Source organism: Bos taurus, chromosome 4, assembly GCF_002263795.3.
Source record: "Bos taurus isolate L1 Dominette 01449 registration number 42190680 breed Hereford chromosome 4, ARS-UCD2.0, whole genome shotgun sequence".
NCBI lineage: Eukaryota > Metazoa > Chordata > Mammalia > Artiodactyla > Bovidae > Bos > Bos taurus.
Window position 1 is genome coordinate 7,399,329 of NC_037331.1, and position 13,050 is coordinate 7,412,378.

At 46.4% G+C, this 13,050-nt stretch overlaps 1 protein-coding gene across 1 annotated transcript in view; it reads right to left on the reverse strand.

Moving 5' to 3' along the window:
- Positions 1-13,050, reverse strand: part of ABCA13 (ATP binding cassette subfamily A member 13) — a 374,331-nt gene that overhangs the window by 195,362 nt on the left and 165,919 nt on the right. The window contains exon 42 of the mRNA XM_059886027.1: positions 1,212-1,302. Within this exon, the coding sequence (XP_059742010.1) occupies positions 1,212-1,302 (91 nt within the window). The remainder of the gene's footprint in view (positions 1-1,211; positions 1,303-13,050) is intronic.

A 13,050-nucleotide genomic window follows, 5' to 3' on the forward strand; every position in this document is an offset into this window, starting at 1 on the left:
ACCCCTACAAACCAATTACGATGCCTAAAATAGATAATTTTTAAGCCTGACAGTACCAAGAGCTGAAAAGGAAGCAGGGCCAATGGAAACTCATACACTGCTTGTGAGAATGCAGTCTACCAAACATCTGTCGTCAACATCCGGAAGCACTTAGTTCTGGTCACTTATTTGCCCTCTATGTGCCTGGAGTCTCTGAGGAAGCCTCTGAGGTCTGTCCTCCTCCAGGCCTCTTCAGCCCAGCTCTGTCCTCCTTTCTGGGTCACTGCCCACAGGTCGGGTAGGAACTGGCTTCACTGAGGCCTAGTCACACACCAGGGTTCTGCTCCATGGCCGACGCCTGTGCATGGAGATCTGCACGTGAAACTTAAGAACACACTTCAGTCCCAAGAGGACAGAGGCTCCAGGGAGCAAGACTCACATTTGGATTTTTCTGCATGTAAACCCATCCTGGCCAAGTCCCTGCACATAAGGTGCCCATCGAGAATGATGCTGGACTGGCTTGTTCGTGAGGCAGGAAAACAAAATGGACTGATTCTGTTACCCTCGTTTTCTACACTAAGACATTGCTTCTATGATAAATTAAGTTCTGAAGAAATGTAAAGCTGTCCCACAAACACACAGATGTTTGATTCAAGTCAAAGAAAAACACTAAGCTTTCTGCCTCCATTCAATTACACCCCTCACTGTGCTTAATCTCTTCCTCTCCAACTTTTTTTTTAATTTATTTATTTTAATGGGAAGACAATTACTTTACAATATTGTGATGGATTTTGCCATAGATCAATACGAATCAGCCACAGGCATACACGTGAGCCCTCTCTCCTGAACCCCCCTCCCACCTCCCTCCCCAGCTCACCCGTCCAGGTTATCACAGACACCGGCTTCTGGTGCCCTGCATCACACATCAAGCTTGCACTGACTGTCGATTTTACGTATGGTAACACATGTTCCAATGCTATTCTCTCAAATCATCCCGCCCTCTCCTTCTCCCACTGAGTCCAAAAGTCTGTTCTTTACGTCTGCGTCACCATTGCTGCCCTGAACATAGGACTGTTGGTACCAGATACCATATATACACGTTAATATACAGTATTGGTCTTTCTCTTCCTGACTTACTTTGTTACAACAAGGTGGCGGTAAGGGTGGGGGCCTCCCCTCACACACCCCCGCCCCCTCACCCAGTGGAAATGCAAAGAAGTCCCCTGACTTACGGTGACCAGGACCAGGCTCTGGGGGTGCCGACTCCAAGCTCAGGGCAGTATCAGGTTGCTTCTTGGAATCTTGCAAAAGATGCAGAAACACCTTTTTGAAAACGGAAAAGAGCTTCACGTTATTTTATGTTCCCTTCCACATTGTACCTCTTCTGCCTCAATTACCCAACTGGGTCATTATGACAATATTCACCAAACAGCCACCATATTTCACTTGGTCGTTCAGTTAAGGGACAGAACTCTAAGGCCACCTGGTCCTGCCCACAGGACACAAAGGTGAGTAAAACCAGTCTGAACCTCAGGGCACCTCGGTCCTGGCCAAGCCGCCAGGAAGGAATGGGCAGAGCGTGGTGGGGCCGATCACACAGAGCATCCAATTCAACTGTGGTTTGTGAAGCACTGTCCAGCATCTGAGAAACTCAGGAAGAATCAGGCCACAAACTCGTGAGCCGCACCACGGATTCAGAGTGGGTGGGCCCACGTGTGACAATCCCCACCACAGAGTCTTCTCCACAGGCTCTGGGACCTCTTAATACCTAAACAGGTTTGTCCTATAAACTGGCTTGAAGTCAGTAATTGGTTAGTGCTGGACGCCGATGCCCTGCCTCACTGTTCAAACCGAAGGGCTGTGGCTGTCATCAAAGTCCATGAACGATAAATGCTGCAGAGGGTATGGAGAAAAGGGAACCCTCCTACACTGTTGGTAGGAATGTAGAGCATTCTCTATGAAGAAGAGTATGGAGGTTCCTTACAAAACTAAAAATAGAGCTACCACATGACCCAGCAATCCCATTCCTAGGCACGTAGCTGGAGAAAAACATAATTTGAAAAGATACATGTTCACTGCAACACTTTACAGTAGCCAGGTCATGGAAGCAACCTAAATGTCCATCAGCAGAGGAATGGATAAGGACAATGTGGTACATACATACAATGGAATATTACTCAGCCATAATAAAGAAAGAAATAATGCCATTTGCAGCAACATGGATGGACACAGAGATGATCATACTAAGTGAAGAAAGGCAGAAAAAAAGAAAGACATCATAAAAATTGCTCATACATTCTATCTAAAATATGAGACAGATGACCTTATTTACAAAAGAGAAACAGACTCACAGACATAGGAAACAGAGCTACGGTTACCCAACAGGGAAGGAGGGAGGGATAAACTAGGAGTTTGGAATGAACTTACATACACACTACTATAAAAGAACCAGATAACCAACAAAGATCTACCGTATAGCACAGGGAACTATACTGAATATCTTGTAATAACCTATAAGGGAAAAGGATCTGGAAAAGAATATATACATATTCATATGAACACACATATATATGTATTATATGGGCTTCCCTGGTAGCTCAGCTGGTAAAGAATCTGCCTGCAATGTAGGAGACCCTGGTTTGATTCACGGGTCAGGAAGATCCCCTGGAGAAGGATCCAATATTCCAGTATTCATGAATACTCCAATATTCATGGGTTTCCCTGGTGGCTCAGACAGTAAAGAATCCGCCTGCAATGCAAGAGACTTCGGTTGGATCCCTGTGTTGGGAAGATCCCCTGGAGGAGGGCATGGCAACCCACTCCAGTATTTTTGCCTGGAGAATCCCTGTGGACAGAAGAGCCTGGTGGGCTGCAGTCCATGGGGTTGCTAAGAGTCAGACATGACTAAGCAACTAGGCACAGCACAGCACATATATATATATACATACACATATATATACACATATATGTATGTGTGTGTATACACACACACACACACAGCTTCCCTGGTGGCTCAAACAGTAAAGAATTTGCCTGCAATGCAGGAGACCCAGGTTCAATCCCTGGATTGGGAAGATCCCCTGGAGAAGGGAATGACTACCCACTCCAGTATTCTTGCCCAGAGAATCCCTTGAACAAGGGAACCTGGTGGGTTACAGTCCGTAGGATCACAAAGAGTAGGACACAACTGAGTGACTACTACTATACATACACACAACTGAATCACTTTCTGTACACCTAACACTACCACAACACTGAATATCAACTATATTTCCATTAAAAAAATTTTAAATCCAAGGACTAGGCCCAAAATCAGTACGAGCGAGGTGCAAAAGCATGTGCCTGGAGACAGGGAGATGCGAGGACAGGAGTCTGTGGGTGACTGCTCAGGGGAGGGGACAGGCCACGTGCAGAGGAGAGAGGGTGTCCCTGATGAGAACCCTCGCAGGGTGCGAGGAGAGGCAATGTGGAGAGGGCAGAGGCGCTGGGCTCTGAGGCAGGGGCTCCACGCCCAGCAAAGGTCTGGTCAGCCTTGCGCCACAGACAGAGGACTCACACATCCCGAGACCAGAGTGACAGTAACTCAGTGCATAACGGCCACAGACCCGGGAGCAGGCAGTGGGTTTCCTCACTCATTGCTCAGCCACAGTCCACTCAGCCTCTCCTGGGGACCATCACTGAGCCAGGCATTGCCCAGTGCTGCCCTTCCCCTGGTGGCATCACCACACACATGCCCCCTCGCTGCTGCCCATTGCTGCAAAGCCCTGGGGTCCTGACCTCGGCCCCGCTGCAGCCTCCCCACCAGGTGGGCTCCCACTGTGACTTCAAGTCACCCCCTCCCTGGACTCTGAACTCTGCAAACAGCATTTCCATCCTGACTGAGTTTATTTCGGGGAATGAGCACAGAAATATTGACTGACTCTTGGCATTCCTGGGAGCCCGTGGCCCCTAGGAGAAGATGGGGAGAGGCTGCCAGGGGAGAAGCAGCTGGCAAGGGGGAGAGACCTGCCTTCTCAGTACATATGATGAATTATTTTGGGCAGAATCCTGCTGAGAGGAGTCTGAGTCCTCCGAATTAGTGATGAGCCATGAGCTGTCATTACTTTCGATCTGATGAGGTTGCTTTTATTAGTAAGATAACCTCTTGCTGATTCCCAGTAAGACCCCAAGGAAAAGCTGCAGACCTCACAATTACTACAAGTGGGAACAATAGCTTAATAATAAGAGAATAGCAACGCTGTGCCATGTGTCACCTTCACTGCCTCATCTCATTAACGGTATTAATAATAAGACACAAAAAATAGAATTGTTGCAAAAAGTGAATGTGTTTGCATGTAAAGCTGGGAAGACAATGCTAGCCAAATGAGAAGCTCGTGATATCTGAGCCCAAGAGTGATGGGAGGAGGAATAATGACAGCTGGACGCCTGCAAAGTGTCACATCACTTAATTATTAAGTTGACCCAATGAGATCGGCATGGTCATCCCCGTAAGAAGAGAGCGCCAAGGCCCAGTGAAACCAGCATTCACCTGATGCGTTTACCAAGAATGAAATTAGAAACAGGAGAAATAGTGCAACTCAAGATTCATTCACTGAGCAAAGGCTTCCTTTGTACCTCATTTTAATGGGAATTTTCATTGGGTTTTGAAATGTAATTGTGAATTATGCAAAACATACCTTGAAAACAAAGGAGGGAGTCTTGATAATCATCTTCATCTGCTCTTCTAACAGTTTCCCTCTCTTTCTCCTTTCCTAGCAAGGCAGTGTGTGTGTGTGCATGTGTACCTGTGTACTTGGGACGAGGAAACAAAATAAAGGCAGAGGCCCTGCTCTCAGAAGCTCATAGACCACCGGACAGATCCGTACAACACAGAACTTGTGTCATAAGGACTAGTCTCAGCAGCCTGGGGCGATAATGTACAGCAGGGTGACTACAGGTAACAATACTGTGTTGTACATTTGAAAGTAGCTGAGAGAATAATTTTTTTAATTTCTCATAACAAAAAAAAAAACACAATTATGTAAGGCGATGGATATAACTAAATTTATAATGGTGATCATTTCCCAATATATACATAAATCATAATGTTGTGCTCTTTAAACTGATACAATGTTATATGTCGATAAAACTGAGAAGAAAGAAATAACCAAATTAAATATCAGGGACACTAAACAGTGTGAAAACAACTGACAATTTAACAAAACTATGGATTTAAGAACAAAGCCTATGGCACCTCTAAAGGAACAGAAGGTCAGGTGTTGGGGAGCCTTCATTCAGGGATTTGTGTTTTGGTAATTGAGAAGAGCTGCAGGATCTAACTTCCATAATGGTCCCAGGTCACCTCAGTGTCAACTGGGCCATCAATCCTCAGACCGCAGGGCTGAGCCTGTGCCCTCATCAAGCACGGTTAGACCCCAAACTTGACCTGCACTGAAAATGCCAGCTTGATGGACTGCATCCTGGAGACAGCCAGTGCAAGACACCTTCTGCCTGGATGCTGCAGAAATTCACAAAACTGACCAACCTCTGTAAGACAATGGTAGCATCACTGCAGGAAGAACGTGAGCAGAGGAAGAACTGCCTAACTTTGGCCAATGTAACATAAGCTGCGTCTTTCAGCTTCCCCAAAGAGATTTTTTTTTTTTAAAAAAACAATGGAAGATAAAATCATGGAGATGGTTTAAATGATAAAGAATAAGACAGTCACTGGCCAAGCCTCTCCAGGCATGGGATTCTGGGCAGGGCTCTCTGCTGCCAGGTCACACCGTGCACACAGAAGGACTTCTATTATTTCAAAGAACTTGAATGAATTCACAATTGCTGATATAATAAATTGTCACAAACATGGGGCTTATGACAATGCACATCTACCACCTTATACTCCTGAAGGTCAGAAATCTAAAATGGACCCAAGGACTAAGATCAGGATGTTGCAGAGCTGGGTTCCCTCTGCAGGGGCTGAGGAAGGAGGCCCTCTGCTTCCTTTTTCAGCTCCTAGTGGCCTGTTTCTTTGGCTCGAAGCCCCTTCCTCTGTCTTCAAAGCTCATCGCTGCGATCTCTGCTTCCACAAAGGCATCACCTGCTCCAGGGTTCCAGGGATATGCCGGCTCTGGAGGTTCCGAGTGGTTCTCAGTATATATCTAGAGCTGGAGTGAGTGCAGAGCCTGAGACTCCACCAGGAAGGGATCAGAGGGAGCAGCCCCCTCCTGACCATGATGGCATCCAGCAGCCAGGCTCCTGGGAGAGACAATAACTTTAGCTCCTGGGAATTACAATAGGATCTGGAGCTCAAAGATGGGGGGACATGTTAGAAGACACAGGTCAGCCCAGTGGGGTCCACTGGCTAAATCCAATATGAATTCCAAGTGAATAATTATCACAGTGAACTATAGCTCACTGAACAAAATAGGAAGCCATGCGTCACTATGGACATCAACAGACAGGGTGAAGATACAGTGCTTCCTCATGTTAATGTCAATTTAAAAATGTAGACTCCACACTGGGGTTAGGAAATTGTCCCCTTGGCAGATGTCTCAGCCACAAGGAACACGGAGAAGGGCTACAACCAGTGGGAAAGAGACACATGTACCCCAATGTTCATCGCAGCACTGTTTATAATAGCCAGGACATGGAAGCAACCTAGATGTCCATCAGCAGATGAATGGATAAGAAAGCTGTGGTACATGTATACAGTAATACTCAGCCATTAAAAAGAATACATTTGAATCAGTTCTAATGAGGTGGATGAAACTGGAGCCTATTATACACAGTGAAGTAAGCCAGAAAGAAAAACACCAATACAATATACTAACGCATATATGTGGAATTTAGAAAGATGCTAACAATAACCCTGTGTACGAGACAGCAAAAGAGACACTGATGTATAGAACAGTCTTTTGGACTCTGTGGGAGAGGGAGAGGGTGGGATGATTTGGGAGAATGGCATTGAAACATGTATAATATCATATATGAAACGAGTCGCCAGTCCAGGTTCGATGCACAATACTGGATGCTTGGGGCTGGTGCACTGGGACGACCCAGAGGGATGGTACGGGGAGGGAGGAGGGAGGAGGGTTCAGGATGGGGAACACGTGTATACCTGTGGCGGATTCATGTTGATATCTGGCAAAACCAATACAATATTGTAAAGTTAAAAATAAAAGAAAGAAAGAAAGAATGGGAATTTGAAGAATCTCAAAGCACATCCTTACAAAATAAGCAATAATGATGGAAAAAGCAAACAGCTTCCAGGGGAAATGCCTGGCAGACACTGCCTGACCTGGACGATCAACGTTCTGGTCACAGTGTGATGGATGGACCTCCAGCACCAGGCAGTGGGGAGCAAAGAGACAAGGCGGGCCTCCTGTGACTCTCCAGCCAGAAGGTGAACAGGAGGAACCCACAGCACCGCAAAGTGAGGGCTCCATCATCTGCAGGAACATCCAGATCACTAAGTCAAGGAAACAGGGATTCTTCCTGTTTGATGGCTGCTGCCGAGATGGGCAGTGAGCTGAGCGAGACTCGTGTTGATGAATCAGATCCTTTTGCTCTTAAGGGCAAGAGTGGGATGACTGAAACACGATGGGCGAAGAATGCCTGGGGGTTCTTTGTTCTTGAAAGTTGTTCTCAAAGAGTAAAAGTAAATAACTAGAACATGAATGTCAGGTCCTTATTCCCACTCTGGATTTGATTTTTTCCATCCTCTTAATGCTGTGTAAGATGAAGGCATCCAAGCTCAGGCACCAGAGGGAATGACACTCAGGATCCTCTTGACAGAGAGACAAAGGAAACCCTCCTAGAGGAACTCTGCAGGCTCAGTGGAAAGAAACTGCCCATCTCACATGGCCAGTCTGACTTCCTAAAATACTAAAAACTTCAGGTATATTAAAACTGCCCTAGGACACTAATCTGGAGAAGGAAATGGCAACCCACTCCAGTATTCTTGCCTGGGGAATCCCAGGGACGGGAGAGCCTGGTGGGCTGCCGTCTATGGGGTCGTACAGAGTCGCATACGACTGAAGCGACTTAGCAGCAGCAGCAGCAGCAGGACACTAATCACGGAGGGACACGCTGTTGGGAGGGAGGGGGGTGCAGCAGTGTAGAGGATGTATGGGAAACCTTGGTACCTTCTGCTCCACTGCTGTGAACCTACAACGGCTCCAAAAATTAGTCTGTTCAACACCATGCTACTCATATTCACCCTATGTGCATTACGTCAGCAGATTCTGTCTTAGCCTTAGAGACGTCTGTAAACAGACTTTATCTGCAGGTTGGGGGCCCCACTCTCCTGGCCCACAGCCCCACACAGTAAACACTATCCCTTGCACTGGAGTTGATGTTCAGTCGCTCAGTGGTGTCTGACTCTTTGTGACCCCATGAACTGCAGCATTCCAGGCTTCCTTGTCCATCACCAACCCCTCCCGGAGCTTGCTCAAACTCTTGCCCATTGAGTTTCTGATGTCATCATATCATCTCATCCTCTGTTGTTCCCTTCTCCTCCTGCCTTCAATCTTTCCCAGCATCAGGGTCTTTTCTAATGAGTTGGCTCTTCGCATCAGGTGGCCAAGGTATTGGAGCTTCAGCTTCAGCATCAGTCCTTCCAATGAGTATTCAGGCTTGATTTCCTTTAGAATTGACTGGTTTGATCTCCTTACAGTCCAAGGGCCTCTCAAGAGTCTTCTCCAGCACCACTATTTGAAAGCATCGATAGAGGGGTGGGTATGTAATTGCCAAAATAAAGACAGTGACGACCACAATCAAATTCCACATCCCAGTCTCACTGGCCTGGGGCCTGTTTCGGGACCGTGACTTACAAGGACATGATCGCAGCTCAAGTGAAGCCTGGGCTCCAGCTGCAGAGCCAGGCGTGCCGCTGGCAGCCCCTCCCCACCCACCAGGAAGTCGTCAGGCAGAATGCAGACAAACAAAAGAAAACGTCCTGGGTGCAGTTATAGCCCCGCTAACCGTAATCAATCACAGACTCAGGACGCAAAGTCAATACTCGCCAAGTGTAAAGACACAAAATTGGTGGAGATGGGTATTTTATAGACAATACCAAACAAAAGAATTTTTTTAAGGGGCTTAATCTTTTTTCCATTTACGAAAGCTTTCTCAAATAGATCCAAATATACTATAAAATTATATTTCATTAAATCTCCTATCTGATATATATAAAATGTTGGCTGCCCCTAACAACAGATACCTTCTTTTTTAGTATCTGTGTGTGTGTGAGAGAGAGAAGAGAGATGAGACTGTATCAATCAATATTTATTTAGTACCTATTACACACAAAGTGTGTACTAAACGTAGCAGGTGGAAATTACTGCAAGAAACTGGAGGAGCAGATGAGACTTTCAAAGTAATTGAGTAGTTGGTTCTGTGACTCCTTATTGGGCTTGTTTGGGGATGATTAACAGGATGTGATCCACACAGTCAAAGGCTCTGGCATAGGCAATAAAGCAGAAATAGATGTTTTTCTGGAACTCTCTTGCTTTTTCAATGATCCAGCAGATGTTGGCAATTTGATCTCTGGTTCCTCTGCCTTTTCTAAAACCAGCTTGAACATCTGGAAGTTCTTGAGAAACCTATATGCAGGTCAGGAAGCAACAGTTAGAACTGGACATGGAACAACAGACTGGTTCCAAATAGGAAAAGGAGTACAGCAAGGCTGTATACTGTCACCCTGCTTATTTAACTTATATGCAGAGTACATCATGAGAAATGCTGGGCTGGAAGAAGCACAAGCTGGAGTCAAGATTGCTGGGAGAAATATCAATAACCTCGCCCATGGACAGAGGAGCCTGGGAGGCTGCAGTCCATGGGGTCGCTAAGAGTTGGACACGACCGAGCGACTTCACTTTTACTTTTCACTTTCATGCATTGGAGAAGGAAATGGTAACCCACTCCAGTGTTCTTGCCTGGAGAATCCCAGGGACGGGGGAGCCTGGTGGGCTGCCGTCTATGGGGTCGCACAGAGTCGGACACGACTGAAGCAACTTAGCAGCAGCAGCAGATATGCAGATGACACCACCCTCATGGCAGAAAGTGAAGAGGAACTAAAAAGCCTCGTGATGAAAGTGAAAGAGGAGAGTGAAAAAGTTGGCTTAAAGCTCAACATTCAGAAAACGAAGATCATGGCATCTGGTCCCATTGCTTCAAGGGAAATAGATGGGGAAACAGTGGAAACAGTGTCAGACTTTAGTTTTGGGGGCTCCCAAATCACTGCAGATGGTGACTGCAGCCATGAAATTAAAAAACGCTTACTCCTTGGAAGGAAACTGATGACCAACATAGATAGCACATTCAAAAGCAGAGACATTACTTTACCAACAAAGGTCCATCTAGTCAAGGCTATGGTTTTTCCAGTGGTCATGTATGGATGTGAGAGTTGGACTGTGAAGAAAGCTGAGCACTGAAGAATTGATGCTTTTGAACTGTGGTGTTGGAGAAGACTCTTGAGAGTCCCTTGGACTGCAAGGAGATCCAGCCAGTCCATTCTGAAGGAGATCAGCCCTTGGATTTCTTTGGAAGGAATGATGCTAAAGCTGAAACTCCAGTACTTTGGCCACCTCATGCCAAGAGTTGACTCATTGGAAAAGACTCTAATGCTGGGAGGGATTGGGGGCAGGAGGAGAAGGGGATGACAGAGGATGAGATGGCTGGATGGCGTCACCAACTCAATGGACGTGAGTTTGCATGAACTCCGGGAGTGGGTGATGGACAGGGAGGCCTGGCGTGCTGCAATTCATGGGGTCGCAAAGAGTCGGACACAACTGAGCGACTGAACTGAACTGAACTGAACAGGATGTGAGGTGTGGGGAGGGGACCCTGGAAGAGAAAAGGCAGTTTACAGGGAGGAGAGGTTTTTGGCGGAATGACTCCTTCGAGAAGCTGTGAGAACGGAGCCCTCTGTGTGTCCAGTTCGGTGGAGGTCCCATGATCCTCTGCAATTGCCACAGTGCTCAAGAATGCATTTTACTGCATGCAATTTAAATAATATTTTTTTTTTAAAAAAGAGAGTAAAGAGAAGGAGGATTTTAAAATGCCCGAAAGGAACCATATTCAATATCTTTTGATAAACTATAATGGAAAATAATCTGATATATATATATATATATATATATATAACTGAATGACTTTTGTTGTACACCAGAAACTAACTAACACAACATTTTACATCAACTATAGCTCAACAAAATCAAAGAAGTGTTCAAAAAGAACATGTATGGGTAAAGTAAAAATATTTTGGAGAAGAAAGGCAGATACTAAACAGAAAGGAATATTTAAGGAATACAGCATAAAAACCATTTTTAGAAGTCATGCTATGATGGAACACTGATCATGACATTAAAAATATAAAGAAACCTTTAATTTCAGAATAAATCACTGCACGGGTACTCTGGACACAGCAGCAGAAAAAGTAATACTGGTAAGTCTTCACCTTTGTGTGTTTCCTTGTTATTTGTAACCTGTACTCAGTATTATTATATTACTCGATCCAGACGAAAACTGCGTGTGAAAGTTAGGGAAGATTTGTCTCCTTTAGGAATGAGAAACATGGAGTTCCAGCCTAGGATGGAAGACCGGCTTCCCTTGACAGCAAGACCCGCTCACTCCCCGGACCTCACACTCCCTCCTCCCCAGTGGGACAGGGGACGACTCGGGGACTCGGGGAAGGGGTTACCAGGGGAAAAAACGCTGGGCTTACAAACAGGTGCATGATTACAGGTCTGAAGGTTCCTATCTTTGTCCCAGAAATCACACTTCTGACTCTAAGGCGAGGACAGCAGAACGCCCCCCACACCCTGTTCACCGAGCTCTGCATCATCTTATTGACAGTATGGAAACACTGCACACGATTTAAGTACCCTACAGGGCAGAAGTGAGAAACTGCATTGTGGAACTGCTTGATGTTAGAAATTATGTAGCCATAAAGATAACAGTTATGCGGGAAATGAATACTGCTTGAGATAAATAGCGTTAATTGGGTAACTCCTGATTCTTTTATATACACACACACATATATATATGCAATGAGATTTCAAACCTAATTTAGAATTCTGGGCAAGGGAATTCCCTCAGCATCCAGTGGTTAGGAATCTGAACTTCCACTGAAGGGAGCACAGGTTCAGTCCCCGCTGGGGAATTAAGGTCCCACGTGCCCTTTGGCCAAAAATAAATAAATAAATGCAAATTATATAAAGGAAAATAGAAATAAATTAAATTCTGGGCAGGTTCCTAACAAGCTGAAGGTCTCCACGGAGGAGAGAGGAAAGAGATGGGGGTGAGCTGGGTGTGGTCAGAAATCAGGGAGAAGCCACGAGAGGGGGACCCAGGGGAGGCTGAGAGAGGAGGCTGGCAGGTGAAAGAGCCCAGCAGGAGAAGGGACACTCCCATGAGATGGGGTGCAGGCCCCAAGGATGCCCCATCCAGGGAGAGTGGCCCCAGGCTGCAGTCTCCCACGCAGGCCCCAGTCACACTGAACCACACCAGGCCTACGCTGGGGTCCCCTCCGTCAGCCCAGCTCCCTGCTCCTCAGTGGAGGCACAGAGCGCAGGGGGCAGACGTGCCCATAGCCTGAAGGCAGGACCACAACCCGTGGGCTCTACGTTCAGTGCCTGGGCTGGGCCTCCCTGAATTCTGCCAAAACCTCGAGGGCCATCCCACGAGGCAGCCAGACCAGGGCTTCCTGAGGCAGGTCATCATCGCCCAGGCATGAGGGGAGCATACAGAAACCTCCACTTCTACCCCGAGATGAACCCTGTCAGCAGATAAGAATCCCTAGCATTTAAGGCATCACCACACATGTTCTAGGTCAGCCATGTAGCCATGGTCAACAGTTTGACAGAGGTCACCTCACTGTTTCCTCTGCTTCAGCAGGCCACAGCTTGCTGTTGCACTTCAAGTCAATTTTCCATCAATTTGTCTAGCTTTTACCGAAATAAGGGGCCTCCCAGGTAGTACTAGTTGTAAAGAACTGCTGCCAATGCAGGTAGACATTAAGAGACCCAGATTCAATCCCTGGGTCGGGAAGATACCCTGGAGGAGGACATGGCAACCCATTCCAGTGTT